Source organism: Pollicipes pollicipes, unplaced genomic scaffold (assembly GCF_011947565.3).
Source record: "Pollicipes pollicipes isolate AB1234 unplaced genomic scaffold, Ppol_2.1 Scaffold_6138;HRSCAF=7277_pilon_pilon_pilon, whole genome shotgun sequence".
In the NCBI taxonomy this organism is placed as follows: Eukaryota; Metazoa; Arthropoda; class Thecostraca; order Pollicipedomorpha; family Pollicipedidae; genus Pollicipes; species Pollicipes pollicipes.
This window is the reverse complement of record NW_023596818.1, coordinates 10,464,324-10,486,802: the sequence shown is the minus strand read 5'-3', so window position 1 is coordinate 10,486,802 and position 22,479 is coordinate 10,464,324. Positions and strand designations below refer to the sequence as shown.

Sequence of the window (22,479 nt, the reverse complement as noted above, 5' to 3'; positions counted from 1 at the left end):
AAATTTGCAAAAGCTCGCAGCGGCATGATCCCACCTGAGCCAATGTACCATTGCTTCACTTCAAAACCAAAGCCAACACAACGATGCAGAAGAAACTCCAAGGGAGCCGTCCAGAGCTTGGCGAATGACTAAAGCACGAAACTGAAGGAATGGGTCTGGCCTCACTCAAACTCCGTCGAAACGAGAAGCCCAGACTTGTTTACTAGTTTCCAAAGAACCCGCGGTTTGTTTACATTCCTTGCCGCGAAGCGAAAAACATTTCCCGTGGAGTCTGTGCGGACGTGAATCAAATTCAAGCACGGGGCAGTGCTTGGCTGGGATATCCAGGCGGCCTAGTTTGCCCGTAATCTCGGCCGACTTCAGCGCACAAGAGTACTCGGCCCTCTTGGCTGGGTGCGCCCATCGCTCGGACCTCGCCGCAACCACCGCTGTGGGCTGCTCCCGACTGAGAGCAGAACGTTCGATGTGCTCATTAATATGCGTGTTTGTGGGAAGACTAAATCAGCGGCAAAATCCATCAGTGCGAAAATCCAGCGAGCCTGCTCCCACGCGACGGTGAAGCAGGCGAGGCGGTGAACGACAGACTGGGTGGTTGATTTCAGCTCAGCAGCTTCCCAAAGCCAGAAGAGTACGCAGCTTTGGTGTCCAGCGCCTCCATGCATACTACTTGTTTTTTTGTTAGCATATACTGTAATGTGGTATGCCACTTGGGGATATCAATTTCTTGATTCTTTAGCATGCGTGCAATAGGATTAGTTGGATCGCGATACGTGATCGGGAAGTTTATGAACATAGCTGACTTCTTCGTGATGAGCGGCGTTGCTGTGTCTGATCATTGGCTTCAAGTACCAGCTCTGCACCGGCAAAAGTAAGAATGCTTATGCATGCCCAGCATTTCTGAATTGAGCAATAGTTCATGCAACTTAGCCCTGGTCGTGCGATGTTATTCAACGACTTAAGTCGAACAATCCAATGTGCAAGGGTTGATAAAGATATGTTGTTCTCCTACACACCATATAGATTGTACTAGTAGTGCACAACTGCACTAGTATTTGCCAGTTATTCACTATTGAATGAAACTGAGACTCAGACAAAGTTGCCGTCATTATCTGACACAAACACGCACTGAGACCACTAACAGTCTCGTGCTTGGCTGTGATGGAGTGACAACACAAGCGGGCAGGCAGCGTCAGATCCGTTCTATGCTTGTTGCAGGGCTACCTCTGCTTCCGAGAAGTCGTCACCGTCTAAGACCAGTCGGGGCCTTAATGACTTTGGAAAGGTAGGTTTTTTCCCGTTTCAAACTGTTGGATCTATCTTGCAGAGAGAGTTGGCAGATTTATCCGCCTGGCCTCAGACAATGGATAAGGGGAGGCGTTTTTGCAGCTGTAAGGTGAAACACTGCACGCGTTTCCCGCGCGAGATTGTTTGTCTGTTCCATATGGAAGCCAAGCGTAGCCAGATGTGAGCGTCAAGTCAAAAATAGGCACAGTATAAGTCAAACACTGCTGTGCGAACATAGCCTTTCAAGAACAATACGCTTTTGACGCTCGACAAATGATGAAGGAAATTGCAAGCACGCGTTATTACCTGGCATTCTTTTCAGACGTCCCATGAAATGGTTTCAGACGCGATATCTTTTTAAAATGTGAAGAATGATGAAAGACTGAAGGCGCAGAAGACAGTCCTCTTAATAGCATATTAAATATCAGCACATCCCAACATAAAATCTAATCGAAAACATCCCGTCGGAAACATAACGTGGAATACATCCAGCGCCTTTTGAGGTGTATGCAAGTACACACGCGCACCAGTTCGGACCTTGCGAAATAGAGGCCTTCGGTCGAAATTATGATTACGAAACTATGAATATTAATAACTATTATGAAAATTGACCCAAAACCCCATGCCACATTTACAATCCCGGCGTGATCGCATCGTCCCGACCAAACGCCATCTCGGGCTGCTGCCGAGGGACATGCATCCGCTTCGTACCCCCCCCCCCCCCCCTCGTCCCTGCTCTGGCTTCCGCCACATGCCGGGGTTTGACCTGTTCTGCGTTGGCAGGCGAAAAGTTTGACCTCCCCCAGCAAGCAACAGTGTGTGACCTCCCTCCCCCCTCCCCCACCCCAGCAGGCAACAACGTCTGACCTTCCACCCCTCCCCCGGCATACAAACCTCCAGTCTCCCCTTCTCCCCGGCAGGGAGCAGCGCCTGGCCTCCACCCCTTCTTTCAGCGCCGTCTGATGACCCCCCTCTCCCTCGGCAGGCGGTGGTGCTGGAGATGAACCGGCTGGGCATGATCGTCGACCTGAGCCACACCAGCCTGCGCACCACGCGCGACGCGCTGGTCGTGTCGCGGGCTCCCATCATCTTCTCCCACTCGTCGGCCCAGGCGCTCTGCAACACGTCCAGGAACGTGCCCGATGACGTGCTGAAGCAAGTGGTGAGCGCGCGGGGAATGGGAGGGTTCCTGAGAAAGAGGTGACCTGCGGAGCGTGCCGAACAGATCGTTCTTAAGTTATGGTCTGCTCCTGGCTGGTCAGTTGGTTCATCGTTTACTCATCCGAAGTCGCATACAAAACGAGCATCGGTGTTCCTGCAATCCTTCTTCTGGTAGCGTTTTCCAATTGCACGTCTTTATTTCAGCTGCGTTTAAATAAGCCCGCATAACCTGTTCGTTTTTATGGGTATTTGGACGTTGGTCCCACCGAAGCATGATTTGATGCGTGGACAGTTATTCCGCTACGGATGTGGCCATAACCACTGATTGATCCCGCGTTTTACTGGTTGCAAAACAGCACTCGATGACTGATATAATTCCTTTATCGCGGCATTTTCACCATTTTGTCACCGCTTGAGAAAGTTAGCTCGGCCCAAGCTGCTTGATGAGACATGGTTGGAGGCGGGACATTGCGTGAACAAGTATTGTTAAATGTATGAAAATTTTACCCAATGGAATGATGTCGCTCGTTTGTTTAACGAAATGACCAGTTTAACATCGGGCCTCTGGAAAATTGCATCAGTAAAACCGCTCAGGCGTGAAATGGGCACTCAAGGAAATTGGAAATCGAATACTACGTCATAAAATGCGACAAAGCCACATTTTCCGCATGCATGGCTCCGCAGCTACGCCTAGTAAATGCATCGAAACGAGACACGTTAGCCAAATTGCCAGACCATCTGCACCTTTGCACTCCATTGAGTGTGAAGTGGAACGGCTCGAGGGACCCCACCATCTCGACTATGTGGTAGCATTATAAAAATTATCCATCGTTCGCAATTTTCGTTCAAATGCATATTTGTGTCGAATCCATGCACCGCGCTGAAGGTAATCCCGGTTATGTCGGAAAACGGCTATAAGCTGGCTGACCATTGCTTTCATCTACTTGGAATTCTCCGTATTGGAACTAACGCAATAATAATAGACCTTTTCTTGTAGCCGTACGTAGTTCGTTTGCTCCGTGATCTGGTACTGCACGCCCGCCAGCATTTACGAACTTCGCACGGTGCTGGCCGTCCCGGTCTATTTATTGGTTGAAAAAGCAGATACTGATCTGAAGACAACGCGAGACCGTTCTATTTGCGGTCTTCAATTCATTTCGGGCAATACATCGCTCAAACCAAAACGCATTGACATTGACGGTCTATTGCACATACGCAATTGTAGAACAATTCACAGCTATAACGTTTTACACCCTAAGCTGTCGTATGTTACTGGAACTGTGTTCTCATGATGGGTGATTTTGAACGCTTTCAGGTGTCCAACTGCAATTCCTAGCTTGTATTCTTAGGCGATGAGCCGTGGTCAAGTGATTTATCATTGCCGTTACCGTTCATTTACCCCTTGTTTTTTTCAGGCGTTAAACGGCGGTTTGGTGATGGTCAATTTTTACTCCGAGTTCATCACGTGCAACAGCAGTGCTAAGCTCACTGACGTCATAGGTAAGCACAGTGTACCTCAAGACATGGCAGTGACGTCACTCCTCGTAGTCGCTTACGCGCTTGACCCGTCGCTTAGCACGCTTCGTGGAAACTGCATATTCTGATTTCAACGCACAGTGAAGCAGCCACTCAGGTACTCGGTGTTCATTAGGTGATGCAGCGATGACACGTGAGACGTGGGCAGATGAGGGGAATTCAGAAATATGACGTTGATTTTAGTTACACTGTACAGGCATCGTCATCCTAACTACACCGTTTCGAGCCGAGGCACGCACATTGGAACTGAGGCAGTTTGTTCTCAAAACTGAGGTAACGTCATGGGCCTCATCGGTAGGATGCGCGGATAGGCACGCACACGGAAGGCAGACCCAGAACTTCGTCAAAGGAGAGGGTACGCTTTACTGTGTTGCCCCTGGAATATGGTGTCCCTCCCCTCAATTATCCGGATTTGGGCCACTTTGTTTACAGATGCTTAGGTTTCAATTAGTTAGCTATTCTCCGCAGGAATGGATCTCCGGAAGTAGCTCAATTTATTTTGTGAGTGCAACTTTCTTCTTATATTTTTATGTTAAGCTCCCTTCACTGGACGAGGATCCAGAGGCTACCAGAATGTAACATCCAGCATTTATTGCGAACTAAATAAAATGCAATTAAGCAGGAACTAAATAACTGTAAAGACTAAACCACAGGCTCTATACAGTTATAACGGTTCATTCGGCCTTTTCCATAGAGTGACAACAGTCAGTTGTGCTGCCGGATGTTCTTGGGGTTTCACAATGTTACTGAGGAGCCCGTGGCTGTAACACCGCCGTAGATCATAGCAAGGTAAAACATTTGCATTGATGCGCCAGATCCGTGTTCAACTGGGAACGTTCATCTTTTCTCTAGAACCCATCGGCGAAAAATATGTGAAATAGTTTTAAGTACATGCGCCGCGCCGGTGCCGTACCTCACACCCGGCGGTGGTCAATGTGCGGAGGGAACGTCTTATGAAATCTATGTGCGTTCTTATAGAAGATATCCTCGGTGGTAGGCTTCACCTGCGCGATATACAGTTTGATACTGAGGCAAATCGGCTTGTACGGTACCATGAACTCATGACGCAATGGCGTCATCTGTTTTGTCTGTGCTGCTATAACTACCAACTTGCGTTCAGAAAGAAGTTGCGCAGACAAAGCTTTTGATCGGAAGCTGGAAAACATTCCGTCCTACCTCTGGACCCCTAGCGGCTGTCATTATGGTGATACGGGAACACTGCCCCTTGTCGATACGGAGTCCCTCAGAGGGATACATCATGCTTCGAACCCCTCCCTGATGCAGCATCGGTCCCCCCCCCCCCTGATGCAGCCCTACTGAGGGGGGCATCTGGCACCGGATTGCCCCCGGGCCGTCACTGATGAAAAACGATCCCCTACCGCCGCAGGGAGTCCAATAATTGACGTCGAAAAACCAATTCGGCTTGTCGGCCCCTGGTTAAACGGTGCGGAGGACGTCTAGTTTAGTACTAATGACTCTGATTGAGACAGGGCCTTTCCACTGTCTCATAATGGTTGTAAATCCCTGCACGCTCATTTTGCATATCTCCCTTCATTTTCAAGTGGGCCTCGACCAACTCAAGAGGCCCTATCAAATTCGCGGTCCCGTTCCTGTCCTTTTTCAGAAAATGTGTCGACCAACTCAAGAGGCCCTATGACATTCGCGGTCCCCTTCCTGTTCCTTTTCAGCAAATGTGTCCCTGGCCGACCTGGGGCTCTTTGCCGGCAATGGGTCCCCTGTCCCTGTTTGACACTGTGGGTCACTGACCAGCAAAGAGGCCCTTCATGGCCTCAGGGGTTCTGACAAGAGGCCTTCCGGTTTACATTTTCAGGCCTCGGCCCTCCCCCTGCATGGAAAACAGGCCGGCACAATGCTGACTGTTTGATATTGGTGGTCTTAGTCAGCTGACTGGCAAAGAGGCTCTCACTGTCTCACGGGTTCCCTGATCGATGCAGACCTTTTGGCTGGGGTCTCTTCATACGATCTCCGACCTGTCCTTGGGACCCTTTAATCGGGACCTTGATCGTCAGCCCAGAGGAGCCCAACCGTCGGAAATTAACACGCACCCGGGTGGCCGGTTGGATACCGCTCGCTCGGGTTGGGGTCAATTCGACCCCCCCCCCCCCCCGAGATCTCAAGAACTATGAGAGCTAGAAATGCATAGGTATATTAACCTGCACGTGGCCTCACTTGGGCCAAGGTTTGGAGTTCCTGGATAATGACCTTCGGATCAAATAAGGTCAAACAAGGTTGAACCCTAGGTTGGCGTTAAAAGTGCCCCCAGAACCCAGACACCTGTTCTAGGCCAACGGTCACATGCTCATTTAAAGTCAATGACCTATTTCACCTTTCGAAGGTTACGATGACCGAAATCATACAAGACTGCTTTGAGTTTTGTATTCGAGTAAGCAACAGCGATTTTGCCAGGCAGTATGTTCCCGAAACAAAATGTTGACCTGCGTTATTCTAGGTCAGTGACCTATTCTGACCTTTATGAAATCCACGGAATATGTGTAAGGCGGCTCGTATGATCAATAGATTAAAAAGCTCTGTAGTAATAAAACGGGTTGGTTTTGACGTCGGTCTGACCTTCATACCTGACCCTACGCCAGGGGAATTTGTTCACTCAATTGTTGTGTTGCCTAAGAAAGTATCTCAGAGATGTGCGATCTGATCGAACACTTCGTTGTTGCATCAGATTGAACGATTTCCTAGAAATTGACTTCGCCGAATCCATTGCATGATTTTGACCTGCCGTAGGTCAGCGACCTCACAAGGAACACCGCATTTTTTTACGCAAAATGGTGCACCATTTAATTATCTATAACCAGGCAAAATTTGGTGGGGCTGTGCCGCGCCGTTTAGATGCAATTCTGGAAAAACCTTCGAGGGCTCAAACTGACCCCCATTCAAGCTCTCGTTAAGATCATGGCACTCCGCAATGAAGGTTTTGATGTCCCTTCGCCCTTGGGGCCGGTGCAGGACTTCATCAGAGTGGAAGGCACAACATTGCTTTACCTCTGAAGTTAGGCGCCTCTTTAAAATGAAGGTGCGGAGTTCTTTCTAGCGCCCTTGGCATTGGGCGTCTTTTGAAAATCAAGGTTTCGGTGCCCCCACATGCATGAAGACTTTGTTGGTGCTCCCTCCCCGAATGGGCCGACCCAGAATATTGTCATGGCACATGACACGGACGTTGTGGTGCCTCTGGATTTGGTGACCTTCGAAAATGAAGATTTGGAGCTCTTTCTGTTGTATCTGACATTTAGCACCTCTGTAAAATAAACGTTATGTGGTTTCGAAACGAAGGTTTTGGTACCGCCTGGTGTCCGTTCGGGGCACCAAATCTACGCGAATATGCGATGGGCACCAAATGCATCCATGAATTTATGTCCAGCATGCTAATTTTAGACCTCGTGTGCCCATTCATGTTTCTCGCTCGGACGGTTGACTTGTTCATGGTATTGTATGCAGCAGTAAACTGATCAAACAATATTGTTCACATGGGTCCATATCTTCTATGTGAAGGAAACGATATCTGCGACAGAAAGCATATTGTGTCAGCGCGCAAGTTATGTCCAGCAGTCTTCCAGGACAAAAGAGAAGAAAGTCTTCCAGAACAGACACGAAAAGACCGGGGTATCTTGGTGTGTATCCTCTGCTCGAGGGGAATGTTGAAGGGCGTGTCTCAACATTTGTGTGGGAATTTGAACTTAGCCATCTTGGTGGTCATTCGGCGTAGTTCACATCCCTGCCCTTCATAAGACCTGAACCCCTCAAGTTTTTTAGCTAGACGCTGGCCATGATGCACGGGCTATTTTTTTTTTGGGGGGGGGACTATTTCAAGATCATCCAAGCATCCATGACGCCATAACACCGTAATTCAAACCCTGTCATTCTTTTAGCCGTGCAGCGATCAAGGCCCCAAAAATGTAATTGTCGAGTCGTTCATGTCTGGCGTTCGTGAACACGAGTTCCAGATATAACGGCCGTCAATTGGCTCTCAGTCGATGTTGTGCAAAGTACGATGACGTAGCCAATACAGTTGTGTATTGAGGAGCAACTGAATTATGTTTTCTAGAGCAGTCTTTACCATTCAAAAGTACACCAATAGTTATAAGTGTGCTTGTTTCGCCATATCTGATACTTGCTTCAATATCTTTCAATGTGGAACATTCCCTGTAACAAAACATCCTGGGTCTAATTTGACACCGATTGCATAAAACGAAACGGAACAATCTAAGATAGGCTTAGATCTGATTTACCTCGATTCCATAAAACAAAACCTGACTATTTAATGTGAGCGTCTTAAAATAAATAGACATGTTCTGCATGAATCGCGGTGAATGTATGGCACGGCTGGCAACAACAGGCTCTCAGTCTTGCGTTCAAAGTCTGTTTTGATTTTCAGACAGTTCTTATAGCCTTATTCCTCGTAGAATAACCAGGAAAAGGAGAGATTGATGCATTTCCCTAGATAATCAATTCAGTTCTAATCCATTTATCTCTTCAGTGTCCTGGTTTTTATAAGAGGAACAAGGCTATGGGTACTGTTTTATATATGTGCATAATGTTTCTCGCAATTGCATTTAACAGCTCAGGAAATATTATTTTTTATATAATCTGCATAGGTCAGTTGTGACATGCTTAACCTAAGTCCTTAAACTAAACTTAACTAACTCCGACTTGAGGAGTTCCAGAAGTGGAACAGAATGGTCGCGAAATCGGTTAATGACTTCTTCGGACCCGAATGTTTTGTTCTCAGCTGTAAGCATGATTCTGAGGTTGAGCGCGTAATCACCTTCTTTTTGGCTCACATCGTTAATTTTTCTTGGAAAAGAGTGTAGTCTCAGAGCTAATGTAGCGAAAAGCCGTCGTAAAGCCCTCGTAAGCTTTTTCTGACTCAAGGAAAGCAGCCACAGCGCCGCCACCAAGCTCTCCCCGCAGTAGCGCATCTCAACATTAGAAACGCGGGTACCACGGCATAAATCCTCTAAGCTGAAATGACTAAACGGACGTGCAGTTAAGCTGGAGAAGCATCAGCAGCATGACAGAAGTCACTTCAAAGAGTCGCGCTGGTTTATCGATCCACGCCGGGAGCGCGCCGGTCCCTGACGAGCATTGACGTCATCAGTCTCGTGATGACGTCAGTCTCGGGCGGCCCAGGGCTGCTGTTGACGTTGGCTTGCTTTGTTCTAACTTACTCGTCGGCGACTGGCATTCAATTGACGTTTTAGTTCTGAGCCGTACGTCGCTCGGAGTGTCGTGGAGTTGACATACAGCAGCTTGATATTAATGCCGTCTTGCGAAACTTTCTAATATAGAAGGAGAGGGAGTGTATAAATCGCTGCCTTAGCAACACGTCTTACAGTGACACTGCATAAGCAAAGTTATCTGGGAAAAGAAATCTGTTAAAGGTCTTTGGACGAATATCATCTATGCCCACAGTAGCCTGATGCAAAAAGGACTTCGGCTTTTTCATTAAGACTGGAGCATAAAAAGTTTGTCAAACCACAAAATCACTTGAAGTACTGTATTAACAGGATGCCCAAATTCGGAAGTAACACGGCTGATCAAAATCTGCTCGTTTCTACCTCAAACCGCTCACGCAACGTCTTTAAAACTCGCAGGTTTTCCTGCGTCCGCCAATGTCGACAGTTCTACGGTCCCAATACGTATTAGCTGTTACTGGGCTGTTACTGTTAGAGCCACTGGGCGGTCTCGAGAGTCTATGACCGCAGCACGTGCAATAGGTCCGGACCACGTCGATGTGTCCGACCTTGTTCAGAATGCACAACGAACGGACGGTTGGACGGAATGGAACGGAATGGACGCAATCGTTTCGCACGGGTCTCCAGACTCACCTGTCTTTCGGACGTATATGCGGCCCTGGCTCCGCAGGTTCATAGTCCTCTCAGGAATTCGGGGTAAAGTTGGCACATCACTCGTCGCGGGTGCTCTTAACATCTCGATAGACCTCTTAATTGGCCGTTAAAGAATAGTCTGGAATTTTTCGCTTGCTGCAGGCGTACATTACACGCCTGGTGGTGTCTGATTCACCTTATTCTCCATCTGAGGAGGGATTTCAGGCTGCATGTAGGGGTGATGGCGGCGCGTGTCCTGTCGTCCTCCGCGTGTTCTTCTGGTCGTGAACTGCACTCTGGATAACTGGTCCCCCTGCATCGCGATACCGATAGTCTGCTGCGCTTGTGCACGCTGTGCGTAAGCCCAACTCCAGAGCGCTCGTCAACACCTGACTCGTGGCGTAGAGGGTTCGCCTCGTCCTAGCGGGTTCATCACATCCTCGTTGCGGTCGTTGCAGCGCATCTGAACCACATCAAGAGGGTGGCCGGCGCTGATCACGTGGGCCTCGGAGCGGGGTACGACGGTATAAACTGGTGAGTGTCGATGGCATACAACGGCGTGGCTTCACAGCATGAGGTGGTGAGTGCCGATGGTATCCACCGGTCAGGCTTCACAACATGAGCTGGTGAGTGTCGATGGTATCCATCGTCCAGGCTTCACAACATGAGCTGGTGGGTGCCGATGGCACCCACCGGCCAGGCTTCACAACATGAGCTGGTGAGTGTCGATGGTATCCACCGCCCAGGCTTCACAACATGAGCTGGTGAGTGTCGATGGTATCCATCGTCCAGGCTTCACAACATGAGCTGGTGAGTGTCTATAGCATCCACCTCCCAGGCTTCACAACATGAGCTGGTGAGTGTCGATGGCATACACCGCCCAGACTTTACAACATGAGGTACACTATGGTATCCACCGGCCAGGCTTCACAACATGAGCTGGTGAGTGTCGATGGCATCCACCGCCCAGGCTTCACAACATGAGCTGGTGGGTGTCGATGGCATCCTGACTGACGCTATCAGTCGATTACTCTCGGTGACGTGCATTGTCATCTGGTTTTGGATATTGACAGATTTCAAATGTGTCGTAACGGTTTGACAAGCCATCGATTTTCGTCGAGATGCATGCAGTATGCTCGAATGGGAGCGCGTCTTCGCTCACCGTCCGGCGCGTAGGCAGCCCGCTCGGCGCTGGTGCACGCCGGCGCAGTATACCTGCAGACAATGACGTCACTGGCACTGGACTAAGGTCGGAATATTCCAATGATGGGGTGCTGGAATTTGGCGAACTTTCTGGCATATAAATCAACACGGAAATGTACGGAAACATTTCGATCTGTGTCCTGTGTTTCATATCCGGTGCGTGGTAAGCTGCGTTTTAGGTCCTGTGTTGTTTTTTGTTTGTTTTTTTTTTGCATTATTTAGACGACCCGATTTCGGATAAAGTATGACAGAATGAATTCCTTGCGAGAGATTCGAACTCTTGATTACAGGTACTTGTTAAGCCCTACAACTGCGTTCTCGGACCGTAAGTGGTTAATGAGCTTGAATTGTCGAATGGCTAGAGTGGAGTTGTGCAAGCGTGGAAGCAGCTGAAAATAATTACGTTGCTGAAGCCTGAGGAGTAGCTTGTGACGAGAAGCTTGTGACTACAGAAAGCGTTTTCCTCCAGAATTTCTTAGAATTAACAGAGCTCTCCCACAAGTATGTGGAACTGGTTAACTGAGATTTAGATGCGGCAAGCGACACAAAACAAGCGACAGCAAGCGCTACATTTAGACGCACAAAATATTTCTGAAGCCTCTCTGTAGAATTAAGCTAACACGTTACAAAGCAACGGTCCTTAGCAGTTTACCGGGTCAGCTGGACAGCTGTACACTCCATAGGCAGCTAACTGTTAGTTCCGGTAACTGCAATCAAGCTTCTGGCTGATGTCATTCCCGTCACCATTTTTTTTTTTAGAAATTTGATCCGAACCCTTTGAATGGATGGATTTCTGGGATCAGCGCTCACGCTAAGCAGTGCTTGTTGTGTGAGCCCTGACCCTTACCATCCGATCGCGCAATTCCAGGCAACGGCAGAATTTAGTGGCGAAAGCTTAACGTGCCGCAATGCTCGGCACGGTCCGTCCTGCCCTCTGACGTCAACTGACCTTTAGTGCGACCGCTGCCACCGGCCGCAGGCCATACCTGTCAAGGGCAAATAGCGAGCGCCTAAAGCGACTCGAACCCATCCCGCCACGGGTGGGTGAATCGGGAGGCAGGCGCTCTACCCAACTGAGCCACCGGGACGGACAAATGCGGATCAGCACGACAGAGCTCGTACGCTTTAAAACTTTTCCTGCTTTCCAAAGACCCTTACCCGTTTTTGTATTTATTTCAGGACCCCTAGCGGTCTGGAAGATGTATCACGATATCCGTACCTGTTCGCCGAACTGTTGAAGGATGATTCGTGGACCGAGACGGATTTGAAGAAGCTGGCAGGTCTCAACTTTATCCGGGTCTTCAAGGAAGTAGAACAGGTACGCTTCGTAGCCTTCCCATCTCCCCATTGCAAATGGTTCGACGAGCGGCATATGGAAGTGTGGTCACACATGGCCAAGGCGTTGGTCACAGTAAAGAGGATGGCATTGACATCGGTTAAGACATTGTTCATCCATATTTAATTGTGCACATTTTTCTCTGGTCAATCACGATACAGCTGAAAGTAATGTCGCGTCACCAGTTGCTCAAGATATGCGACTGTCGATGCTTAAATAACAAAAATACTTGCATTGAAGCGTAAACGTATGCTGGTTGTATTTTTTATGGAGGCCCAGTGTCACTCTTTTTTATAAACTTATCCCGAATGCTTTGTATGGGTGACTTCGGATTCAGAGTACCTGCTAAGCATAGCCTGTTGCGTGTACCCCAAACCCACCACCCAAGCGTGCCGTCCAGTTCAACAGCTAATTTTGTCTCCACCTTTTCGCCAGATAGGAATGAGGAGGGTTTTATGTGCCGCACAATGCTGCGACACGGCCGCCTCGGGTCTGGGTTGAACCTCTTTGGCCAGTTGCCAGCTGGCCTTTCCATTTCAGTCGGGTCAAACAATGCGCCCACTCTGGGACTCGTACTCAGTGCCGCTGGATTACGAGTCCAGCATCTTTCCCCAAGACCACGGAGGCGGCAAAGCTAGAAACTCTGAGGAAGCTAGTGACTCAACAAGCCCAGACAGGTCCTTCCTGCTCAGCTGCATCCCTGCAGTCCATGTCTGTTCCTGTCTCCCGCCGTGCCCGCACTCCCCACGTCCATGAGCAAGGAGGAGCAGCACCCGCGAGTGACTGACCTCCGACGCTTGGCCGCCAGGTGAGCCGCCAGATGGCACTGGAGGCGGTGCGGCCTCGCCAAGACCGCGTTGACCCACTGAAGCTGATCTTTACCAGCGCCGCCCGCTGCAGTTACGAGCTGACCGAAGCGCTCAGCAAGCACTCGCAGGGCGACGAGCGGAACCGGTAGGGGCGTGTCACTCTACCCAGCACCACCAGCGACGAAGCGGTGCCGTTAGGGGAGCTCCACCGTGTTCAGCATCACCAGCGGCACAGCTGGGGGCGGCCGCGCTAGGGTGTTTCACCGTGTCCAGCACCACAAGCGGCGAGCGGCCCGCTAGCGGTGCCACACCGTGTTCAGCATCACCAGCGGCACCGTTGGGGAGCTCCACCGTGTCCAGCATCACCAGCGGCATCGCTAGGGGCACGTAATTCCCCGGCATCACCTGCCGCGCCACCGGAAGCTTCCCAGGAGGAACGGACGGGTCCCCCTCAGCAGCAGGTCAAACTGCTGTTACTGCGAGCCAACGGCTGCGAGCAGAGGAGCCCGGAGTGAAGGAAGCCCGCGGAAGGGAATGTCAGGTCACACGCCTCTGAGCACGTGACGTGACAGACTTGTGATCACGCACTGGTGTGCAACAAGTCAGCGGCTTGGAGTAGCCAGATGGGAGGATCGGCGTGCGGACATGCATTGCATGCCGAGTCATTCTAGGCCTCATCCACCAAAGCAAGGCGGAACTAACGTGGTCAGCTATGGCCATACCTTACCTTACCATGCATACATTACCACACCACACCTTGTGAGACCCGTGGTGTTGAGAGCGCTGTGAAATGTCGCTTTGTAGGGCACCACGCCGAAGCGCAGGGCGGAGACAGTGAATACCAGATAAGCCAAGCACATCCATGCGCAGGTGGACTTTCCGACGCGACTTCCGTTTTCATCAGTCTGTCTTCATGTGCCTTCCGTTTTCATCAGTCTGTCTTCATGTAGCTGCCGTACCTTCCGTCTTCATGTACCTTAAACTTTTTCTTAGTACGGTTATCTGGGTTCTAAGGGCTCTTCGGAGACCAACCTGGAATTTGACTTTGTTTGACCTTATTTGACCGGAAGGTCATGACCTAGGAACCTCAAGCTTTGGCCTAAGTGAGTTCACGTACAGGTTAGCGAACCCGGTGAATTTGGTGTCTCTAGCTTTCTTACTTCCTGAGATCTTAGTGGGGTCAAATTGACCCCTCACCCGAGCGAAGAGTACCCAACCGGCCACCCGGGCGCGTTTTAAGAGCGACTCGATCTCCCCTCCCCCCCCCCCCCTTCCGCTCCACCTCGTCCCTCAGTCTGGCATCACGCCGGGGGTCCATGAACAAACACAACTATCTCAGCGTCAAGGTTCCTTGGCATTTATTGTTTGACGTCCGCGTTCTATGCAATAACTCGCCACAGAGTTTTGCCAGATGGAAATGCCTGGCGGCTTGCTGTTACGACACCCATCACAGAATGGAGCATTCGATGGTGCCGCCTCCTAGACATGTTAAGACGTCTGGGTTGGCATAACAAAAGCAAGCCGACAGAGACAGGATATGGCCGTAGAGTTAGGGGCATATGAACTGCTGAAAAGTGGCTACATTGCAACAAATTTTGTGACATTGTCTTTTCCGAGCTCAGTTTACCACAACCCTCTCCTGGTCTTTCAAAATCGCTTGAATGTACTCTCTTCCATGCTCGGCACCGCACCACCCCCGTCCATCAAAATTTCTTGGCTTCACCATGCTGCACGAGTCTGCTGATCAGTATGACCCCGGGACGCGGTGGGATGGAGTGTCGCGTCAGCCCACCCCCCTCTCTCTCTCTCTCCCCCCCCCCTCTCTCTCTCCCTCTCTCTCTCTCCCTCTCTCTCCTCTCTCTCTCTCTCTCTCTCCCTCTCTCTCTCTTCTCTCTCTCTCTCCCTCTCTCTCTCTCTCCTCTCTCCCTCTCCTCTCCTCTCTCCCTCTCTCCTCTCTCTCTCTCCTCTCTCTCCTCTCTCTCCCTCTCTCTCTCTCTCTCTCTCTCTCTCTCTCTCTCTCTCTCTCTCTCTCTCTCTCTCTCTCTCTCTCTCTCTCTCTCTCTCTCTCTCTCTCTCTCTCTCTCTCTCTCCCACGGCAGCGCTGCCGCCTCAGTGACCAGCCCACGTGCCGCAGCTCGATACGGTCAGGGCCCGGCGCGCCCAAATTGGCATTGTTGCGCCATATCCACCGCACCGCCTGCGCTACCTCAGGCCTCTGTTTGACGAGCGTAATTATCCAGCCAGGCTCAGTTCATCCAGGCCGCGCAGCTGCTGGTCTTCAGCCGGCCGCTGTTCGCTGCGGGAGTGTTTTGTTGAGTTTTCACATCCGTGTTTGCGCGCAGGCATTCAAAAGGCTTTTGTTTTTGTTACTGACGTCAATGGTTCTTAAACAAACACCGGATGATTTGCCACTCGCCATCGAAAAGCTCATCAATATTCAGCGTGCAAACAATTTTAGTGATGGCCGCCAGACAAACCCCGTGCACTATTTCAGAGACGGTTTAATAATTGTCTCGTCGTCGCCTGACGCCCACGCTGGGAATCTGTCGTCGGGCGTGTAATTCCGCTTCCTGTCCTTTGAGAAATACGGAGAAAAACGCTGCAGTGGGCCCGATTTGAGAGAATCATCTTCAAAGGAGACAATCAAGCTTGCCCGAACGCACAAATGGGATAGACTGGCATCAAGTCGTTACTTACGGCATCTATCCCGATCTGCGCGAAGGGGAATGGCTTCAGGCTTCAGTCGCATGGCTACCTCAGCCGAACCGCTATTTTTCTTTCTTGAGACTATCCCACAGTTCGGCAGCTAAGTCTGGAAGTGTTAAGTTGTTGCCAATCATGCAACGAGCCTATGAAGAGTTGTCGTTGATCCCAAAAATTGTGCAGCCGCTGGAGTGGAGCGTACACGGTGGATGGCATCCGCCGTTCGCTACTTCTGCGTCGCATCAATCACTTTGTTTTTTGTCCGGACTTTATTTGCTTGACCTTGCCCGTCTCACATTGACGTTCGAGATGACCTTCAAAAGCGTCCGCGCTTATGGATGTTGCCATGTCCGGAACGAATTCTGCACTCGAGTCAAGAAACGGCCTCTTACGTTTTGATCGTGCATATTACCCATCATTCTTTTGCATCGGCTCCATCTTCTCAGTCGATGATCTCCCCACAGCATACACAGATAACTTTGAGCCGTCAGGTTCCATGAGAAAGAACAAGCAGGCAATCACGGTAGTCTGGCTACAGCATACTGCGTCAATACCATGCGGCAACTGTCGGTAAAAGTGGCTGCCACTTCACCTTTACGATGTCAAAATAATAGGCCCTGTAGGTGGTGACGATGTTGAGCCCCACTAATTAGGTGAACACTCGTAACGAACCAAAGCTGCTGTCACCTGTCGTGGCACTTGTGACCTGCCAGGCTTCACGTATATTCGCATTTTACCAGGCGATTTCACACGAAAAACAACAACCCAGCGCACACCGAAAGTAACCCGCTTATGCAGGTCAACGACATGGGATATACCCTTCAGCGGTACGGAATCCTGATAAGGATTGGCGTGCTTTGCGCCAAAGGTACGCGAGACGGCGTCCACATCATGTAGCAACGAACAGGCGATTCCGCATTGTTGAAGACTGTTTTGAAGTTCACCGGAAGGTACTGAAAGATATTCTGAGGGCGTGGAATTTTGTGTAAGATGACCGTATGTTTAATGTGAGCACGAATGTAATCGGTTGTCTGCTCTGCGCTCATTCCCGGATGTAAAGTAAATTATGTGTAAACGTAATCGAAAAATGGAAGCGTGCGTATGCTTCTCCACGGAGTTCACCTCAACTTATCTTGTCACGGAAACGCCTTTCTCCGAGCTAAAAGCACGTGACGTTATTGTGTTGTCTCCACATCTTCTCTGCAAAGAAAATCACACTAGAGGCTCCTAACAGGCTTTTGCATGGACTTCAATCCGGCGTGCATTGTGTGTCAATGGTTAGATTTTTGACACATGTGTTGTTACGACACAGCTGACACCCAAAACAAGCCCCACGTGACACCACTGCACAGATTACCGCGTGTTTGTGCTGTTGTAGGACTCAGGAGTGAGTTGCCTGCCGCGGTGGATTACAGAGCTCACTTTTATTGACGTTGCTCTGGAAGAATGCATGACGCAACTGCAGTTGTGTGTGAATGTCTGTTGAGCTGAACGAAAAGCTCTGGCGTTTGTTTTCGACCTGTCCAAGACCATGCTATGAGTCGATATTTGATGTTAATGATTCCGTGTCTGGGTGTTGTATCACATGTGTGTCTGATGTCTACGTCAGCGTGTCATGGCCGGTTCAGTCTTTCACTCGCTCGTTGAGGCCGCACTTTGTGCGTCTATTTTTCCATGGTTGTCATAGACTATGTATTTTTATATAAAGGTGTGCAAATACACGGAAGCACTTGTTCCTTTTTAAATCGACAATGTCAGTGCGAGGCCACCGCCATCTACAAGCATTGAGCTCCACAAAAGTCCAAAACAGCTACTTACGCTGTGCCCAGCTTAATGCTGCACTTGCATGGATGCCTTACATTCTCAAGTCATGCATTTCTGTTTATCACTAGCGCACATCTCTGTATGTCATGGATGACATTCATGGCTTGCCTCAAAATCTTTAATCTAGCATTGTATCAGATTTGGGGAGCATCCGGGGCAGACATGATTGAAGACGAGAGGTCAGCACACCGCCCAGCGGCGCGGGAGCCGCCTGCTGGGTGGGGTGTAGCATGCCCTGGACCTGGAGGTCGAGGTCGCTGCAGCTCCAGCCCCTCTTTCAGGTCGTGGGACGACCGACTAATGAAGCATCCTCAATGCGAGATTTAGGTTACGCCAATGCGGAACTTTTTATTGAAATGCGTTCTTCTTTCTTTGATTTCTTTGACATTTCTTATCAGGAGTGACGCAGCTTGTGCCGCGTTTAATTCATCAAAGTGATGCCGACAAATGACGCAGCAGACACGCAGCGGCAGATTTCGGTCCTTTCGCTGTCTTAAGTTTCAGATCTGCAAGTGTATTGAGTTGGGTTGTCAAAACAAAGTATCAGCTTTCGTTCCTCAACCATGTTTATTATGACGTGAAATCAGACACTGCGCCTTGTCCTTCGTACATTGATTACAATCTTAGTTTCTTGCTGGTCGGAATCACAGGTTTCTCGTGTTGTACGGCTGGACTAGAATGAGTTCAAGCACTACTTGGTATAGCTTCTATTTGCTCGCGCGAAGCCACAGTAAATATAGTACCGCATTCTGTCTGGGTGGCGGGTAGGAACCTATGTAACACGGACAGGTCCATATATCATCTTCTCATAAAACGTACCATGCAAGGTTTCTCTGGTCAAATTAAATCCATTTTTTGCAATAGTTTTCACTGGAATCGGCTGCATTGACATCAAATGTGGGTATTTCTTTGAGTCGGAGTCGAAGTCGATTCAAGACTGACTACACTGCCACGAGTCAAAGTCGGATTCAAGCCGATGCACAGTGACTCGGGGTGTAAATCCCTTCCACCAGGGTGGAATCAAGCACAAGCCTGCGCCCAATGTTAGATCAAAATGACGTCACATATGATCGACGGTTGAGAGTGTTTAACGTCCCATCCGGCTGCCTTTCTACGCACACTTCTTTGAGACTCCATCTTGATTATGAGTCCTAACTTTTGGCATGAACTTATGATAGCTTGCACAAACGTTCAGGTATGTAATGTTAAGACATTTTGGCGCCCCTAATTTACCTCTGGCACTACACTGCATCACTCAGCTGAACTGATGATTGCGCACAATGCTTTGGGACTTCGGCGTGCTGATGATTCACAGTTAACACCGACATTGCAAAGGCATAACAGTTCAATGCCATTCCGAGTCCCCGCGGCTCGCGCCAGCATACTGGTAATTCGCCATAAACGTCGCGAGGTCGTAGGGGATCAAATGACGCCCGGGTCCTCGTAGCTGACGCCCGTGTGGCGCCATGTACCCAAACACCACCCGCCCTCGTAGCTCGCTCCTCCCGCTACGGGCGTGGAGGGAGGAAAGTTTTAGTCGCTGCACGTGGTCGCTATTTTCCGCTAACCGGGATGGCCTGCAGCCGGTGGCAGCGGCCTCGCTAAAGGTCAGCGTTTTTCCGTTGAACTGGCGTTGCACGACCGCATGGTGGTGTCAGAGTTTACACAACAAGCACTGTTTGAGCTCTGAGTGAGCTCTGATCCCATAAATATATTCCATAAGCCAGCCATCCAAAAGATTCAGACTAAGCTTGCTTGAAGGAAATGTTGCTGGGAACATTGTTTTAAGCTCGGCTCATGGGTTCGTGCATTCCTCCAGAGGGCATCTCCCCGTTGAACTACGGTGTGTGACTTACGCTCATTTGGTTCAATTTCCGGGTCGCGTTTGTTTGCTCCAAATTCAGCGATGTGCCACAACCAGGCACACGTTAGGGAAAATAGGGACATAGTTTCCATTGTAGTTAGGGAATGGAACCCAAGTTGGGAGGGGGCTGGAGCATCATCCCTCAACTATCCCCTCCCAACTTGTGCTCCAGCCCCCAACTTTGAGAAAAAGGGACCAAATCCGCGTAGAAACGAGTTTAGTTGAATATTTGGGGTTAGGTTTTATCATTTTTGTTTTTGCTTTTCAGCTCCCCAAACTCATTTTCCGAAACTACGCGGCTGGCAAAAAGGTTCGTTTCGTGCGCTGCTTCCTTGAGGTGCTTCATAAAACATTATTTCAGATGGTAGGCGAGGGCCTTTTTACAAATTGGCCGGCCGATTCAAGTTTGATGTTGAAATTCCACTCGATATCACAGACCTGCAGCTCCAAAAGGTTTGTAAATAGTCGAACTTAAGTGCCTTTGTGTGTGGCACGTGTTTGGCGTAATTTGGCAACCATTCCAGGTCAAAAATAGGTCTTTGGTCAATTTTTCCTATTTGGCCTATTTTGGTGACCAGTTAGAAGTCCTAAATGGGCCTTTTAATTCCCTTTTAAAAAAGGTAATCACATAATGTCAATGTTTTATGTGACCTCCGTAAATACTACGCCATCTGACTGGCAACTTTACGCGCTACTTAAAATGCCTACAAAACTGCTGGTGTTTTCTATAATCACTACTATCATCCCATTTTTTACCCAATTTTCCTTTTCTTGATTTGAAGACATTTACTGATACGCCAGGACAGCGGGCGCTCCACGCAAACCACGACTAAATCGGGTATGCTGCGTGTTTCGTAAAGGCATTTTATGTCTGATATTTCTTGGCAACTAACAACATCAGCATTGTTCATTGTGCTTTCACCCTTAGGACGAAACTAACTCGTAAAACTAACTCTAAACTAACTCGAAAACAAACTAACTCGAAACTAACTCGTAAAACTAACTCGAAACTAACTCGTAAACAAACTCGTCTCCCGCTGACGACGTAGTTCTTACTTTTCATATTCAGCTGATTTTCGTTCATTTTATACTGTGCGTCTGCTTTGGCTGACAATTATAACACGGTCCATAGTTATTTGCCACCCATTCACTCTCACCCAGTTGGTAAGCCTCCAGCTACCAGTACACCATGGTAGCAGGATCTCGCCAACCACTCCCCGCGCAACTCGGCCAAAACCGCCTACAGCTCGGGCGCTGGAGGAAGAAAGGTGCGTCTTCGCGCGACTCAGCGCGAGGGCGGCGCTGGCGCGAACCATCTTCCAGCTTGTCATGACATCGGCCTGCTCAGAAGGCCGCAGCTGGGAGCCCCGACAGCCACGCATCGGCCTGCTCAGAAGGCCGCAGCTGGGAGCCCCGACAGCCACGCATCGGCCTGCTCAGAAAGCCGCAGCTGGGAGCCCCGACAGCCACGCATCGGCCTGCTCAGAAAGCCGCAGCTGGGAGCCCCGACAGCCACGCATCGGCCTGCTCAGAAAGCCGCAGCTGGGAGCCCCGACAGCCACGCATCGGCCTGCTCAGAAAGCCGCAGCTGGGAGCCCCGACAGCCACGCATCGGCCTGCTCAGAAAGCCGCAGCTGGGAGCCCCGACAGCCACGCGTCGGCCTGCTCAGAAAGCCGCAGCTGGGAGCCCCGGGCACTCCGGGCTAGTTCGGCGGACCGGTCTCGGGATCCGGGATCTAATGAGTGTTTGGTTCGGCGCCGAGGGGTCGCAACACAATGTGCGTCCGGTTTTTATACCTTTTATACCGAACACGTGGCTTCAGTCACCCTTACGATTTGTCACATCGCAGTCATTCCTATCTTATCATTTAAACGTCCGTCGGACGTTTTTCGTAATGCCTATGAGAATCACGTTATTGTATTAGCAGACATCCGCCACTTGCCCGAGAGGCCTCGTGCGTTTCGGCTCGCGCGTAAATTCTAGTCAGGTAACATAAAAATGGTGAGTTTACAAGGGGTATATAAGACGCCGACATTACATGAAGCGTGCAGTTTTTCCCTGAAATGCCGGTCTACGTCAAACGCTCGCAATACATGCTCGCAAGCACGTGGAAGTGCACACCTCTGCATCTACAGCATTGCATACCAGTGTCCCATTTATGAACTACAAGCAGGACCAGTTTTACAAAGCATAGAGCACAAACCTCCGCACTTGATCGGTGTCGGATGATGTCATCACGACTCTCTGAAAGATAATACTTTGTCACCAATCACCACGGCTACCAACCAACAAGTTTTGCCGGCCCCACTCAATTAGCAAGGAAACATGCATTTTTTACTTGCAAAAAAAGCCAAAGAACATGTGTCTAGACGGCATCAGCGGACATAGGCCCATCAAGTTTTTATGAAGGGTAGACTCATTAAATCTCATGAGAAAATGGGCAGTCTCATGAGACGTCCTCCCTGAAGGCGTACTATGAGATTATGAAGCAATCACATAAAATTTCAAAGAGAGGGGGGAAAATACCAAATTGTTTATAACTCCTTGATACTGTTACGTCATAAGAGAACTATGTGCGTTTTTGGACCAACAAGAAATCATAATTCAAACAACGTGGCAAGTGGAGGGGTTAGTCAGGGATTGAAAAAGCGCATAAGCATTGGGCTGTATTGTCAAAACTGAATTTTACAGCTATGTTTTTTTTAAGACGTGGATTGTGAGGACCGATCTGTTTGTAAATGACGTCTGTCGTTTTTGATGTATGTTTCTAACCAGTTAAAAGCTTTTGGGGAGTAGGACAAGGGGCTGATAACCAACCGTGAGTGTTATTGTCTGACAAGGGGAGGCCAACCATTGGCGAATTATACCATTTGCCCTTGCGAATGCGAACAAATGGC

At 49.6% G+C, this 22,479-nt stretch overlaps 1 protein-coding gene across 1 annotated transcript in view; it reads left to right on the top strand.

Moving 5' to 3' along the window:
* Positions 1 to 14,267, top strand: part of LOC119106192 (dipeptidase 1) — a 136,037-nt gene extending 121,770 nt beyond the window's left edge. The window contains exons 8-13 of the mRNA XM_037229797.1: positions 1,216 to 1,282; positions 2,270 to 2,446; positions 3,861 to 3,945; positions 10,301 to 10,376; positions 12,225 to 12,363; positions 13,190 to 14,267. Coding sequence (XP_037085692.1) covers positions 1,216 to 1,282; positions 2,270 to 2,446; positions 3,861 to 3,945; positions 10,301 to 10,376; positions 12,225 to 12,363; positions 13,190 to 13,339 — 694 coding nt within the window. The 3' untranslated portion in view covers positions 13,340 to 14,267. The remainder of the gene's footprint in view (positions 1 to 1,215; positions 1,283 to 2,269; positions 2,447 to 3,860; positions 3,946 to 10,300; positions 10,377 to 12,224; positions 12,364 to 13,189) is intronic.
* The last annotated feature ends 8,212 nt before the right edge of the window (positions 14,268 to 22,479 follow it).